This window comes from Anas platyrhynchos, chromosome 22 (assembly GCF_047663525.1).
Source record: "Anas platyrhynchos isolate ZD024472 breed Pekin duck chromosome 22, IASCAAS_PekinDuck_T2T, whole genome shotgun sequence".
NCBI classification, from domain to species: Eukaryota; Metazoa; Chordata; class Aves; order Anseriformes; family Anatidae; genus Anas; species Anas platyrhynchos.
Genome location: NC_092608.1, coordinates 4,038,014 through 4,058,455, shown reverse-complemented (window position 1 = coordinate 4,058,455; position 20,442 = coordinate 4,038,014). Strand labels below are relative to the sequence as shown.

The 20,442-nt window shown below is 51.7% G+C and overlaps 1 protein-coding gene across 5 annotated transcripts; it reads right to left on the bottom strand.

Annotated features, from left to right (window-relative positions):
• Window positions 1-7,410: 7,410 nt before the first annotated feature.
• H6PD (hexose-6-phosphate dehydrogenase/glucose 1-dehydrogenase) lies at window positions 7,411-19,452 on the bottom strand. 5 transcript variants are annotated; one of them, XM_038166666.2, is made up of 8 exons: window positions 19,340-19,437; window positions 18,309-18,465; window positions 18,148-18,200; window positions 17,346-17,524; window positions 15,560-16,216; window positions 14,286-14,403; window positions 12,828-13,097; window positions 7,411-12,159 (listed from the first exon to the last, which is right to left on the bottom strand). In XM_038166666.2, the coding sequence occupies exons 5-8, from the start codon at window positions 16,184-16,186 to the stop codon at window positions 10,802-10,804; spliced, it is 2,373 nt and encodes a 790-aa protein (XP_038022594.2). In that variant the 5' UTR covers window positions 16,187-16,216; window positions 17,346-17,524; window positions 18,148-18,200; window positions 18,309-18,465; window positions 19,340-19,437; the 3' UTR covers window positions 7,411-10,801. The 5 variants fall into 5 exon arrangements, with proteins under 5 accessions (XP_038022594.2, XP_038022596.2, XP_071883164.1 ...); XM_038166668.2 differs by having other exon boundaries at window positions 18,324-18,465; XM_072027063.1 differs by having other exon boundaries at window positions 18,148-18,465.
• Between the last annotated feature and the right edge of the window lie 990 nt (window positions 19,453-20,442).

Below are 20,442 nucleotides of genomic sequence, written 5' to 3'. Positions count from 1 at the left end.
TTAAATAACACATTCACATTGCATTAAATTTATTACTCCAGCTGACCAGAAACACCAGGGAGCTGGTAGATACAGCACAAATAGGTCCTTTCACACTCGGCAAGATAGAAATGGGAGAAGTTTCCTGGTAAATAGATAGGTGTTTGAGTAGCTTTTTCAAAACTGTTTTGCTTTGACCTAGACCTGCTGCCATCTGAGTCAATTTTCCCCAATAACTTCAGAAGAATTTACCGAGCAATGATCCCGCAAGTGTATTGTGCAAATCTCCCCCTTTTCCTGCAGGTTACTGTTCTGATCTCTGGCAGCTGGGCCTGTACTCACTGCAGACCCTGTAAATATTTCTTGGAGTGAGCAGAGGAAGGATTTTGGTGCTGAAAACTGGCTCTGGTGCTTTCTGTGGGCACACCTGCAGTTTTCTGTGTGCATCCATCCCTGCCTGTGGAGAGTTTTCCTGGTTATCTCCACTGTTTAGAAGCCTCTCCTATCTCCTCTGGCTGTGCCAAAGGTGTTAGAGGAACGTATCACGTGGGCATAAAATGGAGAGCACGACAACCTGGAGTGTTGTCTAGGGAAACTCCAAATCTCCTCAGAATCAGAGCTCTGTGGGCCAGATTCTCCCCTACGGTAAATCAATCTACTACACCTACTAAAGTACACCTACTTTGAAGGCTTTGTTTCCTTACTGCCAAGGTGGGAGGCTGCTGTAATGTGAGAACCTGACTGGTGGAAGTGGGGCAAAGGCTAAGGTGGATTCGTCATCTAGGAAGGCAGTTGCTAATTAGCCGGCTGACAGTAACTCTTGATGCCAAGACATGTGGATGGAGAAATTTCCTCCTGCCCCAGGACCTTTCCTGCCCATCTGCTGTGCTGCAGGGGATAACAGAGCAAAGGCTGAGGCCAGGGTCTTGAGGGGAGCCCAAGATTTTGCTCGTGGTGACTCCAAAAGCAGGTTCTCCTTGGCCCGCCTCGCCGCAGCTCCCCAGGGTGTATTAAATGGTCAGCACAGCATGAGCACCTTCTGCAGCAGCACAGACATGTCATCGCTGGGTCCAAGAAAGATGTTAATGAGGTCTGAGAACCGTACAGGAAACTCAGCAGGCTGTAGTCTGCCTGTGAATTCAGCTGCTGCGCTGACTCCACCGCAGCACCGCGCGTATCGCTTGCTCAAGGCCCAAATGGTGAAAGCGAGGTACGAAAGGTTAGGCCCCTGCCAAGGCAGCAGGAAAAGCAGAGAGCGAGGAGAAAAGCATGAGGTGTGATGTGATTCCTTCAGCCTCCCGTTGGCTCCCCTAACCTTTCCCTGTTCAGGGTGGAGAGAAAGAGGCCTGCAGGAGCAAAAATTTGGGCCAGCTTCTCGTAGCAGCTGAGGTGGGAACAACTGTGTTCGGCTAAATCCATACAGGGCTGCTCAGGACAAAAAGGAAGGATCTATGAGTCGTCATACATTTCTTCTGCAGGAAAAGATTGGGATCAGATGAGCTGGAAAAGGCACAATGTGATTTCACTCCACCTCTTCCTCACAGACAGCGGGTTTTGTGTTTGAAATGTCAAAAAAAAAAAAAAAAAAAGCAGCTAATTATTTCGGGTATCCAAGCATCTTTCAAAGGGCAAAATACCTGTGTTGCGCAAAAAGCAAGGTCTTCTAAGGCATCTAAGGCTTAGATTATTAAAGCTGCCCATAAAATGTAGGCCAATATCAAACAAAAAGGGACAGGCATGGCAGGGCCGGGCCTGTTCTGCTTGGTCCACTGCCTTTCAGTGCCCTCAGACAATTGCTTTTTCCAACTCTGAGATTACAGTATGGCTCTGCACTCCATGTGAAACTTCTTTAAATATCTTCAGAAACAAAATGTGGCGCATTATGCACTCACTTATCTTGCCAAGAGCACATTACATCCCTTGCTAGTAGAGGAGTATTATTGTTTTCGAACAGAGAGGCGACTTGCCCAAGGTCACAGGCAGGGGACCTGTGACAGCCTAAGGAATGGGAGACAGATCTCCTGGGACACGGGCTGGTTTTGTAATACCCATTAACCCATCCAGGCCTCGGCAGGCAGCCTCTTCCAGACACCAGAGCGAGCCTGAAAAGGAAATATTGCAGCAATTTAGGCCCTTTTCCCGAGAGGAATGTTAAACCAAGGGGAGAAAAGCTAAGCTGCCCTTCCAGGTGAGCCTGCAGCTCCTCTCCCACGAGAAGCAATCATCTTGTCACTTCCAAGGCGGTGAGTGCTGCTTTGCTCAGGATTATCTTATCCTCTTTTCTTTATGTGACTTCCAATTATGGACACAAGCGCATGAGAACAAACCCATGGCAACAGAGTATTTTGTTCCACAGCTAACGCTGCTTAAGTTCATCTCCCGTTCATACCGAGGCAACCACATCGAAGCTTGGCAAAACAGCAGGTTTACAAGTGCCATATGGCTGCGCGAATCCTTTATTGACCCATCCTGTAAATAGAAGCCAGTTTTAGTTTACCCAAAGCTGCTGTGTCCACTCTGCTGAATCACTGTGGAAGTACAGCTTGTTAGCACCAGCATCACGTAAAGCCTGTGGACAAACCAAAAGAGAAGGTGGCTTTTCAAGAAATCTTGTTTGAAACATATCTCGGCACTGAAAGGAGTCAGATTTGACAGCCCATGCTGCAGCTTTATCCTCAGCAAGAGAGGATGTCCCCTGGCTGCTAGCAAGATCTGACATGGTATTTTGAGATGCAGGGCAGATGACTCCAAAGGGGCATTTTCTCTCACTGCCAGCTTGATCTTCTCTGTCTGAAGGCTATCTCACAGTCTTACACTTGCTTGTGCAAAGGTTTCCTGCCCTATCAGAGATCCCCGTCCTTTAAAGAAGGAAGGTAGGTGGGGTGGTGAAGGGGGATAACAGCAGCAGGGAGGTCGGAGGAAACCAGATGTGACAAGTGCTGAAGCAGAACTTTTCAGCGTTGTGGTGGCTCCTGGCCAGATGAGATCACGGCTCCTACAGAATCTTGTCTCCCTTTATTTCCTTAATATTTGACTCTCCTGCTTCCTTCAGGAGCAGGAATCACTAATCTTCGCATGCTTGCTTTGAATACCCTCTACGTTTCAAACAGCAGTGCAAACAGTGGCGGAGGGGGGTAGCTGACAAATGCTGGTGTTTATGGCCTGCAAATGGAATCCCTCTAAGCCTGTTTGGAAAACTAACTGGGGATGAAGTCTGGATTAGAAGAGACTTTTCCAGCTCTCATCCCTGTGAATTTATGCTAAGATTATTTAAAGGAGGGTGGGGGGAAGACATGACTTGGCTTGTCTCCTTTTTGGTGCTCAGCGTTCAGTGTCGTAGGTTAGCCATGGGGTCTGGGAGTGGGCGAGCACCCGCCTCCTGATACAGGGAACCCTTTGAAGGTCTGAAGTTAAGCATCAAAATCCTTCTTAAGAGCACAGACCCGGGCTGGTGCGGGCTTTGTAGGCGTGCTTAATGCCTGGCTGACGTTAACCTTGCAGCAGCAGGCTGGCAGGCTGCATCAGAAAAAGGGGATCCAATTGCTTTGCATTTTGGGGTGAGTATAAAGACAGGCAGGCAGCAAACATGCAGCTTTCTGTGCCCTGGAGAGACAGAGAGAGACTAAACACTGCCCGGAAACATGTACGTGCTGCATGCAGGCTCTGCCTGTGGGAATTAAGGGAGACAATGCGACAGATAGGGAACAATGAGTGTCTGTAATGTACAGCAACAAAGCCAAAGTAACCCAGTGTGCTGCAGAACAGAGAAGGAGACTGTGAAAACAGCAACCCCATGAGGTAGAAATCCTGCCAAGCCTGCTGAGAGGACAATCAGCGGGCCCTCCTCAGCTGGAAGATGGCTCAGTGGAAAAAGGAGTAAAAGAGTGGGATGGAGGAGGAAAAAAGAGGCATCCCCAAGGGGCCCTTTTGCAGAAGAAAAAAAGAAAAAAGTCATCTTCTGTTTCATTTATCTCTTCTTGTGAGTGCATATCTCAGTCAACACAGCACTTTGCCCACTATAACACAAATAAATGAGGCTGTGGAAAGAAAGGAAACCCTTTCTCAAAAACAAACTAGAATCCAGGTATTTTGCAGAAAGCCTACAGAGTGTTTCACGTTCACCAGGTGAGCAGGGGCCTGCTGTGATGTCTCCTGCCACTGCCCCTCTGCCTTTCTGCTTCAGCTCAGGGTGCCGGGTGCCTTAAAGAACAGGATATGTACAACTCTGGAGCACTTGGCTGCAGAAGATGCTCTGCAAAAATCCCAGTTCTCCAAATCTCCAGTTTTACTTGGATCAGCCCTTCCAACAGCAAAAAGGGCACAGCACAGTGCTCCTTCTGCTTATTGCACTGCAGCCTCCTGCGTGTGGGAGGCGGAGTGCACGGCCAGAGCCTGTGCACAAGAAGCCAGTGGGAGTGGAAAAGCCACAAAATTAGCTGCTGGCCAATTTGATGAGGAAAAGAAAGGAAGCCATGAACCCAAACTGGAAACATCCAGGGTAAGAGGAGCAGGAGCTGGGGAGCGGCTCAGGGAGCGAGCAGGCTGCCAGAGCTGGCTGTGCCCCAGCTCAGAGGTTTCCTCTGGGTGCCTGCACCCTGCAGCAGTTCCCGTCCTCTGGGTGCTTGTGCCCTGCAGCAGCTCTGTCATAGGGCTGGAGCCCTGCTGCCTGCAGCTCTGCAGCCTGAGCGAGCAGCACCCTCTGCTGCTGATCTGCTCGCCTCTGAAGCACCCTGCTTTTTTTCCAGACACCTACACGCTCCAGAGGGGAAGCTCAAGAAAAGCATCCACAGAAATATCCTCCTGCAAGTCAAAACACTGCAGCATGTGGGTGGTTTGTTTGTCAGGCGCTTCGGTCCTGCTGCTGTTGGGAAAGGCGATGCCAGGCAGCATCTGCTTGCAGCAGATCATAGCGATGAGGACAGGCCCTGGCTTCGTGCTGAAAAGATTTTGACTGCTGCTGCTCCCTGGCAAGTACTCTGCCTGATATTACTTGATGAACGTGACTCGACGCGCACAACAGGGACCCTGTCAGCTCTCTGTTTCTCCAGCAGCCTTCCTCAAGCCTCTTCCAAACATCCCGTATCCCCATGGGGCTGCTGATTTACTACTGCTGCACAGCGAGAGGGAAGGGGAACTCGGGCAAGCGAGGTGACTCAGCCCACAGTGAGTCAGGGCAGAGCGCTGCCCGCACTCCCCACTGCCAACCGTGGCCCAGCAGCACCACACAGTCACGAGAATCACAGTCACCTACGGTTTTTCCTTCCTTTTTGCTTTTTGTTTTTCCCAGCTCAAGCTGCTTAACATCAGCTCCATTCCACAGGCACAATCCCAGGGGGGATGCGCATGCTCCAGGCAGGCTGAGGGCACTGGGGCTCATCCTCGTATTTTCTCCCTCTCCCCGCATGCCTGCTGCTCTTTTCCTTAGCACCTGACCCCACATTTCCCTCCTTCAGGGAAGGTAAGGTACATGGTGCCAGCTGCAGCTCCAGTCCCCCATGTCCATGTCCCCTGGCTCAGCCAGGGACACAAATCTGAGCTCCCACATCCCCTCCATCTCCCAATCCTTTTCCTTTCTGCAGGCAGCAGGGGGGAGCTCCCCCGAATCTTCAAGCACACGGTACTGCATCAGCTCATAAAATACGCCCGATGTAAGAAAAGCAACGTACAAAAAGTCATCCAAACCCTGTTAAAAATAGGCTGGGATCCACCGAAGAGAACCTGCTCGACAGTTTGCCTCTGTGTGCGCAGGTCTCGTTTCAGCAGCACCGCTCAGAGCCAAACACCCTTCACACAAGCCCCAGATTGTTTTGTGGATAAGGAGATGCCTATACAAAAAGGGAGCCCTGTTTAAGGAAAAAATGAGGCGATGTCTGCTCGGAGCGCCACCAGGACATAGTTTCTGCGGGAAATTCCTCTCGGTAGAGCAATTTGTCAAACAGAGCCAGCGTGTCCCGCCGCAGGGAGCAGCGCGAGGGCACGGCCGGGCGCAGTCTGCAGCGATGCTGGCGGGGAGAGCCCAGTGCTGCATTGCTACAGGACGGCGTGCCAGCCCTCTGCAGGGGAGCGGCTGGAGCGAGCTGCATCGATTCACATTACCCACAGACATCTCACGAGGCAGCTTGCCTCGGGATCGCTCTTCCCCCTGAAACGTCGTGTTTTTCACCCCCTCCACCGTCTCCCTCAGTGCCCCTTTTAAGGTCACCTGGTTGTTGGAAGGATGGCAGTAAAACAAATCCCTGATAAGGCAGGCACAAATCCTTCCAAGGGTTGCCCTTAACTGCGGCCAAAGGAAATGTCAAGCACAGCACCAAAAATTTTTGTTTTGAAAAGAATCAAGACCACTGCCCCTGCTCGCTGTGTCTGGGGAGGATTCAGTGATGCTGTAACTGCCCGGAGTCTCTCTCTTCAGTGACACGCATTGATCTCTGAACTAGAACAAAACTCCCTCTAAACTAGAATTAAAACATTTCTGACCTGGGTAGGACAACATTGTCACAGCCCTGTGACACGACTGGCAAGCCTCCTCACCTGCACATCATCTCCAAGTGCATGGGCTGTTCAGCATCACTCCTGAACAGCATCTGGGAGTGCCATACACATGCCATAGCAATGCACCCAGACATCCCTGAGAGCACTGGAGAGGATTTGGACACTGAAAACACCCCCATGGCTTGGTGCTTCAGAAATCCTGCTACGTTAGCAGCCTAGAGACTCCACTGAAAACCCACAGGAGTCTGCAGACAGCCTCGTGTTTCAACTGCAGCCGGAGGAAGGAGCCTTTGTGCATCAGCAGGAAAACATCTGATTTAAATCTTCTTGTCAGGGAAGGGGAATGAGGCCTCACCTACTGCCCCAGGGCAGTGGGACAGAATTGCTAGCTTCCCTTGCCCAGGGCACACATTGTGCCTGCGTGTTTTGTGTCGGGGTGGCGCCAGGTGAGGTTTCCTTTCCCTGGGGAGTGGGATGGATCTGGCCAAACAGGAGACATGGCCCCGCATGTGACGCCAGCATCGTGATGGAGTTCAGCAGCATCGTTGCAGCTGGCAGATCTTGAGTCGATTAGACAAAACTATGGCTTTACAAAGTTTATGTTATTAAGCAGCTCTGTACTATGATGATAGTATCTATGGAAATGCAACTGAGACTTACCCAAGGTGCCATCAGGGCGGCTATTCCAGTACCTGGCGCTGTGCTGGGCAATTCCACCTGGAAAGGGCTTTGGCTGCTCTGAAAAGCCCTGGTGTTCAGGTGATGCACACACCAAAAAGACTCAGGGATCAGTATGAAATAATATTTTTGGCTCCTGGTTCTAAACTACAGAAAATTCAGCATTGTCATTTTTGTACCACTAGAGCTTCATTCACCAAAAAGAAGAGGGGAGGAACAAACCCACAGAAAACCCACCAATCTTTGAAAGAAATTAAAACACACTATTGTTAAAAAATATTTTTATAAATATAATCCTCTATTCATTTCACAAAACAAAAGGAATCACAAAATTTACTCATGGAAAAATATGATTTTACAGCTCGATTTATAAAAGTGAGAAAAAGTGAATTCCAGTGTTAAGTTTTCTGTAAAACAGTAAATATCACACCATTGAATTACAGGAATGTAATGAAGAAATTATTTGCCATTTTAAAAAAAATAAACTTGTTATCAATAATCACTTATGGGAAACAGACAATAAGTAGTTACTCCATGGACTTGTTTCTGCAAAGAAAGGTTAATACTCAAGCTCTCAAGAAGGTGCACTCCTCCTATTAATAGCTTTTACAAAATAAAAATAGCACTGCTTCCCTGGCCTACAGCCCAGTGGATTTCTACCATTCTTCTCCAACAGATTTGTTAATAATTTCACCCTTCTTCCCATCCGCAGTCTCTCCCTGTACCAGTCACAATTTTTATACATTACAAAATATTTATTTCTCATTTGGCAAATGCTAAGTATTAAAGGGTTTAAAAGGAATGTCTGAGGAAAAAAAAATATACAGTGCTAGAAAAACACAAACAACCCAGTCAGCTATGTTCACTGAGGAAAACACAGACGTTTTAACTGGATTTTCATAAAATCCAGGATGAATTTAGGGGTGATCTATTAGAGACTTCCCAAAGGAACCCTTTTTTTTTGCTGTAAAGAACAGCTGCTCTCTCAGGAAAAAAGAAAAAGCTTGTTTAAGAGTGCAAATAACCCCCCCCCTTTTTTTTTTGTTTTAAAAAGTGTTTATTTCAAAAGGTGCTGGACCATTATTAAAAATAGTGTGCAGAAACACGAAAATACCAATGCCACAGTTATCTGTAAGGTAGGAACAAACTGTCACGTGTAAGAATAAGCTTTTCTCACGTAGGTCAGTTTTTCCTTAAAACTTGTTCCCTCACCCCAAACACCCAAGACCCAGATTGAGGTTTACACGGCTACTTTTGTTTAAAGAAGAAAAATGCTGTTTAAATTTATGGACATACCAGACCTAAAACATCTTCCTCTGCACAGCTGTTTCAGCCACTGTGGTATATTTCGGAGCCAGTGTCTGCTAGCACTCGTCTACAAGAAGAGTTATTCCAGAAGAGTTATTGCAGTTAACTCCTCAGGCGCGTGCTCTTATTCCAGACCCCACTTATCCAGCAAGTCCTGCTCCAAGGAGCCTGCAGTGCTCGCCTTCCTCCTGCTCTCCCATGCCACCTTCTTCCCCTGCAATTTTTTTTCACCCTTGGGTGTTTGTGCTGGTAGCTAAGCCTGCCTGCAACTGAGAAACAGGCAGTAGTGAACTTATTCATGAGCACACACATAAAAATGGATAACCAGCCGTCCCCTCTGCCAGACCAGACCAGTTCAGGCACTCATGTCTCTTCTCCATGTGAGCTTTTGTGGCAGCCACACCACCACAAGCCCCATCCTTTCCCATGCAGTGACCCTGGGAGGAGTACAGGCTGGATGGACCTGTCCACCTTGCTTCACGTGCTGCCAGGCCACAGCAGCTACTTGCACCTTCATTTGCATCCTCACCACTAGGATTCAGATCCCCCGAGCAGGGGATTCGAGGCCAATGTTCAGCTGTCTAAAACAAAGTCCCCTTCCTTCCCCGTCCTGCAGACTTGTAGGTCTGTGAAGTGTCACCAAGCCCAGCTCCTGAGGACCCTACTTAACCTCAGGGGCCTGGAAGGGCGGCCAGGCCTGGCACCACCCCAGCCCACACAGCTCACTGCTGCTCCTTGGGGTCGGGGCGCCATCTCGTGTCAGCACTTCAGTCCCTGAGTCACCCCCAAGCCATCCAGCAGCTCCTTCTCTGTGGAAGCAGGTCCAGCATTCCCTGGAAGAAGGCAAAGATCCCTTTGGAAATAGCCTCTGCTCCTATGCAGCATCCTCGCTGCTGGGAGCCAGGACCACAGCCACGCTCCAGTTTCCTTCTGGGGCCACTCCATATGAGCAGGTTTGTCTCCAAGCCTCCATCTGGATCATCAGCCCACGTTCTCCCATCTTGATTTCCTTTCTACAAGCTGCACTCTGGCTTGCTGCGGCAACTTACCCATTAGAGAAGGTCACGGAGTACTTGGGGATATCATGAAAGCAGAGACAGCCTTTGTTTGTGGTAGGGAAAGTAAAAATTAGGATGGAAAGAGCAGGGTCCCTAGGTAGAACTGGATGTCTCCAACCCTGTGAGCAGCTGCACTATTCATTTCTATAATCACTTAACCTTGTCCTGTCTACACAGAGATGCAGCATGTTAGTTCTGTGTGCCCAAAATAGATGTTCGGAGAAAATTCCCTCTCCTTGTAAGTCAGCGTCCTTGAGCTGAAACCCCAACACCACCATCCCTAAACACCGTAACTACCTTAATGTGTGCTGTCATGAGGGACACATGGGTAGTTTTTAAAGCTGCCTCCCACAGAAATTGTATAAGCCTCTGAATGGCACTGTGAGCTTCAGTTCTGTGGACAGAGAAAAATTGTTTCAGAGAATGAAACAAAAAGAGAGGACAGTTAAGGAAAAGACCACTCCTGTGCTGGCTAAACACAAACAACTACCCTGAACAACAAGCTTTTCCCTCAGTAATTATTGCACTGCAGGCAAATAACAGCTTTGGGAACTGCCATGTTCCTCAGCCTGCCCCCATTATTCTAACAGCCTCAGAAGCAGTTTGGTTTCCTTCTCCATCCCCCACGATACCAGCTATCCACTTAAGGAAAGCAGTAAATTACTGTGTGTAGGCTCAAACCCTGCTGCTTGGCAATTGGTGAAGACCCAGGACTACAGCGAGCTCACAAATCGGTGTCAGCATTTAGGGGCCACAAGCCACAGAAGCTCCAAGAGAGCCCAGCCAAGGCCAGTGGCTGGTGGACACCACGACGGGCTGCACGGACAAGACTGCAGACCCATGTGCACATGAGACTCATTTTGCTGAGGCCAGGACTGTCCCAGGCAGAGCTGGGCAGAGGACGGAGATGTCGTTACTGTCTTTGAACCTGAGAATCAAAAACCAACAACAAAAAAAGAATTGGCAGGTACTTAATATAACAAGTCTCCCGTTGTGCCTGCGAGGTAGTTCAACGTTAATAAATTCCTGAGAGGGGAAACTGAGGCACTTCAAGGTGAGGTAACGTGTCCAAAGTCACAGTCTGAGTCTGGCAGAGCCAGCAATGCTGCCTGGACTCCTGCTTAGCTCTGCACACTGAGCTGAGCTCAAATGTCAGAGGCACCACAGGCCACCAATTCCCCAGAAGGTTAGAGGAGCCCGTCAGAGATAAAGCTGCTGCTGGCAACAGGAAAACATGGACGCTGTGTAGGAAAATCCAGGCAGACGAGGGAGGAGGGACACGGAGGACATCACCCAAGCAGAGCTTCATAATCCACATACCACACCAGCTGGCCAGAGCTGGGGCTGACACCCGAGATAGGCCACTTCCTTGGCTGCCGGCCCACCCTGCTGATCTGGGTGGTGATATCGTGCTTGCCCTTCCCCACAACCAGCACGAACACCTGCCTGGCTTTGTTGATGAGGGACAGGCTGAAGCTCATCCTTTGGTGAGGTTTGATGGGGCTTTCGGTCAGCACCACGGCCCGAGTCCCTTCCAGGCCGTTTTCAGAGTCGGGGAAGAGCGAGGCGGTGTGCCCGTCAGTGCCCAGCCCCAGCAGCACCAGGTCAAAGCTGGAATTGGCCACCAGGGCCGCGATCTCCTTGGCATAAAGCTCCGTGCCTCCATCCTCTTCCACGCAGAGCCGCTGGTTCAGGTGCACAGGCATGGGGTGGACGTTGAAGTAGGGCACCCTGATGCTCTGCAGGAGGTGGCTGTGCAGGCTGAAGAAGTTGGACTCCGGGTCAGTGAGGGGGACGCAGCGCTCATCCACCAGCCAGATGTGGGTGTGCCTCCACGGGAAGGCATAATGGTGCCTTGCCAGCCGCTGGAATAGGGCCACGGGGCTTGAGCCGCCGGACAAAGCCAGGTGGAACTGCCCAGAGCCTGCCACAGCCCTGTTTGCTGCCTTCTCAACATCAGAAGCCAGCTGGGAAATCAGGTCCTCGGACCACATTGACACCAAGGGGCTTTGCCGAAATTTGGACTGGATTGTCTTGAAATCACTTGGCATCGACCTGTCGGGGTGCAGCAGTTCCACCGGCTCTGCCGCCGTGAACGCCAGCTCCCCGCTCACCATTTCAAAGTCCAAGAGGTTTTGGTTCTCCACCCCACCAGGGTAGAGGCGCGGGGGCTGGCGAGAAATACTGTTCAGCAGCGGTGTCCAGAAGGCCCAGGAGGCCAGCAAGTTCTCGGTGGTGATGAAGAAGTCCTTCCTGCCGTGGTATATGTTGGAAATAAGGACAGAATACGCATCTCTCTCCTTCACAGGGCTGTACACGTAGTAATCAGACAGCGGTTGTCCAAAAACATGCAGCTCTGGCTGACCTACAACTTCTCTCCAACTGCTTTTTGGCATGACAGGCCTGAAAAGGTTCCTGCTCACAAGCACTGCAGGGGTGTTGAGTGCGCCATGTCCGATGTAGAAGACGATCTGCTTGGCTTTACACTGGCTGTGCCCTGCGTCCCGCAGCGTCTCGCTCTGCGTGCAGTAGGCCCGGTTCTTGAAGAGAACACGGACGTAACCTACCCGTTCATCCAGGGCTTTCCCAGAAGTGAGGAGGAAAGGGACCCCTTCCCAACGCAGGCTGTCACTCTGAACGAGCACACCTGAAACGACAAAGTGATCTCGGCTACCAAGTTCAACCTGGAGCCTGAACAGCAAGCAGATTTGAGGGGAGCTGTCACCTAGCCATCACTCTCCTTCTTTAGAAATCTTGGCATTCACTGTGTCTCTTGCTCCACATTTTGCTCTTTCATGGCAGCACAGGACTAACTGCTCTTTAGCCACCCCGCTGTGCTTCCTCCCAGGTATCCTACTTGCTTAACCGCCTTTCATCTTGCAAGAAACCAGTTTCCAAGCATGAATATCATTCAGACAAAACCTTTGATGTTCAGAAAACACAGCAGGGCCAGAGATTGCCGTGTCATCTATCAACCCCAGAGAACTCCCCATGCTTTATCCTCCAGATACAGAGAGCAACTCAACTTTATGAAAAGGTGAAGGAGTTTACAGGCCACTCCTGAAAATAGTGCACTGGCCTTAGCAAGAATAATGGGGCTTAACTCTTATGCAATGCTTTCCATCTGTAGGATCATTAATTGCCAGACATGACACCAGCATTTTGTAACAGCTCACAGCCACCGTGCTGATGGATGCCTGGAGACATCCCTGTGCCAGCAGTGAGGTCCAGCATCACGGAGTGAGGACTCCCATCTCCAGCTCTCCTTGGCTGTAGACTACTCCCCCTCACCAGGGCCCAGACCCAAAATCTCACCTGCGAAGGTTGGTGTCGTGCTGACATAGTCCTGTCCCTTCTTCAGTTCCTCCTGCACGTGGCTGGCGTACGCCTGATACTGACCCAACACAGCACTGTGCTTCTCCAGGCCCCGCAAGGACCGGAGGGCCTGCAGCTTGCACTGCAAGACTTCTTCGGTCCTACTCAGGTTGCCCGGGAGCTCCATGGTCAGGAACATCAGGGCCTCGGTGAGGTGGTTCTGCAGCACATCCCGGATGACTCCGTACTGCTCGTAGAAGCTGGTGCGGCCTGTGGACCAAGAGGAGGTAAGAGACTGATAAAAGTGATGTGGTGTCCTTGCAGCCCTGCCCTCTGCTCGTGTCATGTGTGTGCCGAGGAGAAGACCAAATTGGTCTGCACTGCTCTTCTCTTCTCTTGGCCCAGCAGTTACTGTGAACCTATCAAGCCTCTCCCCTCCCTCCAGAAGGAGGGGAGAGAAAACTTTCCCCCCAGTTTTCTGTCATTGGGAGGCTCTGGCTGGGCCATGCCCTTGAAAGACAAAATTTTGTGCACAAAACCCTGCTGCTCTGCCTGCCTGACTTCTCACGCAGGGGTGTGTGTGTGTGTGGGAGGTGGACAATCCACTTATTAAGAAAGTGACTCAGAGATGCCTTTCTGTAGTCCAGCAGCAGCAGGCTGCACACTGCAGACTACATCACAGCCGTAGGCTTCCCCGATTGATTGATACATTTATCTCCTTTGCTCTAATCCAAAGGCACATTCATTAGTGTAATCAATGCTGCAGACTTGCTGGGAGCCAGGCTGCAGCTGAAGCCGCACGGGGGAAGGAAGATGTCAAATAAAAAATGACAAAGTTGTTCAGAGAGGGGAGGGCACAGGGAGCAGCTGGGACCATGCACAAACGGCACCGTTCCCCCCAGACCTCTCTGCAGTGTCTCCCTCTCCCAAAATCAGGTCCAGGCTGCCAAACCAAGGGTTACACAAAGCTTGGTAAAACTGCATTGATTGAGTTTGTGGTGGCTGGGGGCGGGAGTGGGAGGGAGGGAGAAGAGGAGGGTAAGGGAGTGGAGAAGCAGCCCTGATGTTGCAGAACTGAGGGCGCCTGACATCCCAAGAACTGCTGCGGGTGGCAGTCCAGCCCAAGTGCTTTATGCTGAGCACTGCAGAGCGCATGCTGCAGCATTGCAGGGAGAGATTGCAGCCGTGCCCTTCAGCAGGAGACCCATGCTAGCAACTCTGGGCTTGGATTTTTCTCTCTGCAAGGCTCTTAGTGCTGAGAGGAAGGGAATGAAATTGGCCAACACACACACAAGGGAAGTGTAAGACAGTCCTTCTCCATTTCCAGGGAGCAGCATACCATCCACCTGCACTTTTTTGTTTCCACACCAGCTCAAGGACCACTTTCTTGTAATTTGTAAGCCTGCCAGTTCTCCCTCTCACCTATTCACCCCAGTTCTGTATGCTTGCCTCACCAACCTTTGGCATCCACAACCTCCTTCAGGACAATCTCCACTCTTTCCACATGATGTCGGTTCCAGATGGGATCCAGAAACTCCTGGTTCTGGTCTCGAAAAGGCAGGATATGGGCTACAGCCTGTGAAGGGAAAGTTCAAAAGATCCAACAAAAACTCACCATATTTCTACAGTACCTTCTCCTCACTTCCCCATCCAGCACTGGGATGTGGCCAGTGAGTGGCCACACTGGAGTGCTAGCAGGCATGCCACGTAGCAGAGAGCAGAGTGGGTGAAAGAAGAAAAAAAATCTGCAGGAGCCCGTTATGATACACAGTGGAGTCTCCACTGACTGTACGTTAAAGGCCTTGCTGAAGTGCTTTGAGGTTTCACGTGAAAAAGGCTGAAATGCAAACTACAAGGCTCTCAGTTTATAACCCTCAAAAGACACAGGTCTGAGTCAGTCCTGGGATTAACGTGCAGCTCTGAAGTACTTAAACAGATCAGATCAGATGCTTACACTTCTAAAGCCATCTGTTTTCGGGGGGGGAAAAAAGGCAAGGAAGAAGTCTCCCCCCACCTTCGCAGAGATGCTCTCCTTGCAGCTGGACATGCACCTTTCCGAGTAAAACCTGGCCACGGTGCCATGGCTGGAACAGGCTGCTCTCAAAATGTGGCATTACGTTCCTCTAAGGCAAGGATGGCACGTCCTTGAATGCACTCCCTCTGGGACAATGCAGCTGCTGCATGTCCCGAGCTGCCCCTGCAGCAGCCAGGCCCCACACCCTGCCTGCAGCGCAGGACAGGAGGAATCCTTCTCCCCAGCATCCCACAAATCTCACTTCTCATCAGCTCTGTATCATATCACATTGAAAACCGCTTCCAGAAGCCACTGCTAGCAGAAAGGCCTGCGTGTGATGAGAGGGGAGAACGGTGAGAGGGAAAGGGCATTGCTTACTCAGCGAAATCAGAGCCCTGACCTTGGCAAGAAGACCAGATCAATCTGCACCTCTCCCTCGTGCATGCACACCACTCGTCCCTACACTCTGGCTTCCCTCGAGAGAGGCGAACCTTGTCACCAGCTGCACATCTCCCCTGCTCTGCAAGAGCACGGACAGCAGCACAGCACAGGGCACCAACAGCACGAGGCCCTGTAAGAAAACGGAGGCTTGGGACACAACCAGGAGCACTGCCTGAATTTGGGAACACCCCCATCAGATGCAGGGCTGACACCCAGCGCTTTCCCAGCCACCGAGTCCCTCAGCCTGGCAGGAGGCTGAGCACTGCGAGCTGCTTACCTGCTTGCCCAAGTAGTGGTCCACCCTGTACATCTCCTCTTCCCTGAAGAAGCTCGTCAGCTCTGCAGCCAGCTGCTGGGCCGACTCCAGGTCGTGGCCAAAAGGTTTCTCCAGCACCACACGCAGCCAGGCGCCCGGAGGGGGTCTGCAGCTGCTGTTGATGTGCCGGGCGATCTCCGTGTAGGCAAACGGAGGTACTGAGAAGTAGAAGATTCTTCCAGCCTCCTTCAGGCCCTCCTGGCGAAGCAGCACCTCGATCTCCCTGTTGAGCACAGTGTAGTTCTCGGCGGTCTTCAGCTGGTGGTACTGGCTCAGCTTCAAGAATTGGTCCTTCAGCACAGCACATCTGTCCGGAGCCTCATCCGGGGGACAGGCCAGCTTCTTCAGCACATCAAACATCATCTTCTGCCCTGGTTCCAGAGCTGTCAGCGCAGCCCCGTGGAAAGTGAAGCTGTGGCCACTGCTCACTTGGTCCATGTAGAGCTGGAAGAGGCCCTGCCACAAATACTTCTTGGCCAAATCACCTGTGGCTCCCAGCAAGACCACGGAGATGTGGCCCTGGGACATCTCAGCCGGCGATGGCAAGGCTCCCATGAAAAACATGGTACACAGCACTCTTCTCAGCATCTTGGGAGAGATGAGGCTCACCCAGTAACACTACAGAGGGCAGAATTAAGAAAGAAAATCTGTCAATCCATGTTATAACGCTGCAAAACACAGCGCAAGGTGCCTGCTCTCCCATGGCTCAAAACTGAAATTTCTGCCTGGATCCTCCACCCAACCACGATCCCTCTCCCCTCCACGATTTGAATTATGGTAGGCATGAGAGCTCTGGAGAAGACTGCAGTTGCCTTGTGCGAACCAGGAACTGGAAGACAGCTCGTGCTAAGGTCTTTCAGTAGCACAGGAATTGCTCCCAGGGCTGAGTTAATGAGGGGATGTCAATGTCTTTAGATTGTGAAACTGAAATCCATTTTAATGCAAATTTCAGAGCTGGCTACAATCAAACACGTGCTGGCAAATTCAGGCTGCTGCTTTCAGCAACCTCCTGTTTGGGACTTTGCTCAAGTGGTATTATGCTGTCTTGGCACTGCTTCATGTCAATATTGTCACAGCAGCTCAGAGACAAGCACGACCACTGGCAGTTCCAGCTCGCAGGCTCTTCTTCAATGCACTGCGCTCTAATGACTGGTGCGCACCACCCCTCCCATGAACACAGATGAATTAGGTTCTAACAAGCTACCGGGAGACAAACAGCCTGATAAAACAACACAGGGGAAGGAGAAGTTTAGTCCTTAAAATCAAGTCTAGAAGTGAGCCAGTCGAGATGCTGTCTCATGATGGTTTTGTATGCAGCCAGGAGACAATGCGGGGCTTGTGCTCTGCCGAGGAGAGCATGTGGGCACCCGCTCCCTGCTGCAGCCAGCACCAGCTGGTCTCCCTAGCCAAAAAGACCCTCTCCTTGTTCTTATTTAGCCTTGTTTCTCTAATCTGAAAGACGGCTGTTTTTAAGAGTAATAACACACCTGGTATCTAGAAACAGGGCAAAGATCGTAGATCACGAAAAATAATCCAGAATCTCCTGAACGGAGAAAGGGTGGTGTATGAGCTCTGACTGCTTCTCCCACTGGAAAGCTCCCAAAAAGTCACTAGTCCATCATCAACACTGAATATAAACTAGTTAAAGGATGAAGATAACTTAAACCAAGGAAATCCTGAACATTTATCCCTACCTGCAGCTTGAACCAGTCATAATAACTCTTACGTTGCTCTCCCCAGCACTCACCTGAGTCACACAGGAGCTTTACAAAGGCTGCAGAGGCAAAAGTAGCTGCAAACTTGTCTTCTTCACAGCCCCGTGGGTTCAGATCTCTCTTCTCCTGTGACTGAGTGCACTGCAGATTCACTGATCAATGGTCAGGTGAGCCAGATTTTGCAACCAAGATAAGGCAGGTTGTTCCCTTTCTGTAAATGAGAGTAAAGACCAAATTACAGCGAGAAAATATGACTGCCTGTGCCAGCAACATCCCGGCTGTCGGCCTATCCGTGCTGCCTGTGCTTAAAGTTCTGGTTACTGTTTGTGAGCAGGTAAAATGTGGGAGCTTTGTGGCAACTCCTGACTCCTCTGCCATGCACCCCAGCACGGCTCCGTGCTGGAGTTTGGCCACCAAGACCCTGATGCATGTCCCTGGCAGCAGCCCCGACCCCAGTCCCCAGCTTCCCAAGCCAACAGCCTCGACCCAGTGAGCAGGGGGTTGTTTTAATGAGCCCCCCTTGGGCAGCTGGATGGCACTCACATGCTGCTGCTCTCAAAGGTTGGTTTGCACTGGTGATTTCTGCTTTTTCCTTCCCCTTTTCCTGCACGGGGATAGGGATGATGCCACAACAGCTGAGCACACCTGCAGCTCACCCTGCACTGCTGATGGGTGAGAAGGCCTGGGTGATCCCACAGGGCACATCACCCTCTCATGAGAATCCAGGATCCACTCCTTCCTCTGCAAAGCTCCACATCATAGCTTGTCAATCTAATGCTCATCTCTGCCCAGCCCTGCCTCCTCGCTTTATTTAACCTCCGTGCACCCACTTACCAAACAGTGCTGGCGATTGCACAGGAGCAGAAGCAGGGCTCCCAAGCTTTCACCTGCATTAAAAATAATTATCATCTCAAGCACAGGTTTGGTTTTCTTTCCCCCACTATGGCACTATGGTGCAGATGACCAGGTTTTCAGTGCAATAAGGTAATATTTACACTTGCTTAAGCAACCTTTGCTCCAGGAACCCGGGACATTGGGCACGCTGCCTGCTGGGCACAGGGGGCTGCAGGTGCCAAGATGCTGCAGAGACCCCAGCCGAGAGCAGGAGCCTCCCAGGGCAGGGCAGGATTTGGGCAGGCCGTTCTTTTCCACCTAGCCAAGGAAACGAGCGAATTAGCCAAGCGGCTCGCTGGCAAATCCAGCTACAGTCACACGCATTTCCAAGCCAACTCGAAACTGGTTTCACAATGCTCCCAGTTGCAAAACAGAGCGCCCAAGAGAAGCGCAGCAAACCCAGGGCTGTTTGTTTGCTGCCCTCGTAGCCCCTAATCGCCAGGATTCCTATTTAAAAGGATTATCCTTTACAGGTTTCCCAACCACTGAGAACTCCATCAGCTTTCAGGGGGGAGACCCCTGGGCCCTGTCCCTATAAAACACAGGGGGAGCATCACCCAGGGCATCCCCTGCAGCTGGCCAGGAGCAACTTTCAGCCCCCGATGCAAAAAAAAGAAGAAAAAATCTCTCTTTTTTTGGTACCGTTGCGTCCCCCCTTATAAAAAAATAACCCAATTAAGAGATGCACGGCCAGACCTGGGGACCTCCTCGGCACCTTACTGGTGACCCCAGCAGTGGCAGCGGTGCTGGGGGCTTTACTGGCGTGCTCCCCCCTTTGGGGTACAGACACCCTGAGCCCCCCAGCGACCCTACAACCCCACTGCCAGCCCCAGGCTCGCCCCCCCGGTGCCACCCCCGTGCTTTTTGGGGCACCCCACATCCACAACCCCGGCTCCGGGGGGGTGACACAGGGGGGGAGAGGGGGACAAAGGGGGTGTAAAGGGACACCGGGGGGGGGGGGGCTGAGCCAGGCTCGCAGCCCCCCCCTAACCAATAGAGGGCTCCCTCCGGTACCGGAGGGTGGATCCAACCCGGTCCCAACACCGAGCCCCCCCTGGTGCCCGGGGAAGCCCAGCAAAAGCTGCCTGTTGCTGCCCCCCCCCCCCCTCCTCCGGGGCCGCCCCCCACTCACCTCCCGCCCCCCCCCGGGCAGCGAACGGGGCGCGGCGGCGGCGGCAAAACGGCTGCGGGCGGGCCCGGCACAGCCCCCAGCGCCCCGCCTCGGAGCCGCCCCCCGGAGCTTGTGGTTGGCGGCCGCTCCCTCCGCGTTGTATCGCGAGGGAGGGAGGGAAATGGTGGCGCCGAGACGGGTTGGGGTGCTGGGAGGGTTTGGGGGCCTGGAGAGGATTTGGGGGTGCAAGAGGTCCCTGGAGAGGTTCCTGATGCACTCTGAGACCAGGAGTGTTAGGAACCAAAGGAAAACTTCTCTGTTTTCTCCAGTTGTGCTGGCTGCTCTAGTTATACGTATACATACCTACATGTATCCGGATTTCACAGAATAGAATCACAGAATCATTAGGGTTGGAAAAGACCTCCAAGATCATCTGGTCCAACCATACCCCTGCTACCACTATCACCATGTCCCCAGGCACCACGTCCAACCTTTCCTTGAACAACCCCAGGTTCGGTGACTCCACCACCTCCCCGGGCAACCCATCCCAATGCCTGACTGCTCTTTCTGAGAAGAAATGTCTCCTGTTTTCCAACTTGAACCTCCCCTGGCACAACTTGAGGACCTTCTAGTCTTATCATGGGTTATCTGTGAGAAGAGGCTGACCCCGAGCTCCCCACAGCTTCCTTTCAGGTAGTTGCAGAGAGCAATGTGGTCTCTCCTGAGCCCCCTCCATACCAAACCCCCCAGTTCCGTCAGCCACCCCTCACAGGACTTGTGTCCCAAGCCCTTCTCCAGCTTCATAGCCCTTCTCTGGACACACTCCAGGGCCTCGATGTCCTTCTGGTAGTGAGGGACCCAAAGCTGAACCCAGCACTCAAGGTGCGGCCCCACCAGAGCAGAGTAGAGGAGGGCAATCACCTCCCTGCTCCTGCTGGCTGCACTATTCCTGACACAACCAGGATGCTGTCGGCCTTTTTGGCCACCTGGACACACTGCCTGGCATATGTTTACCTACAGACTACATTGCTTTGTGTCCTGAAACGCTCGTGACTGCAGTGTCCCACCTTCTGACCACAAGTGCACCCACACCTCCAGTCCCGTGTTTTCTGAACAAACAAGGT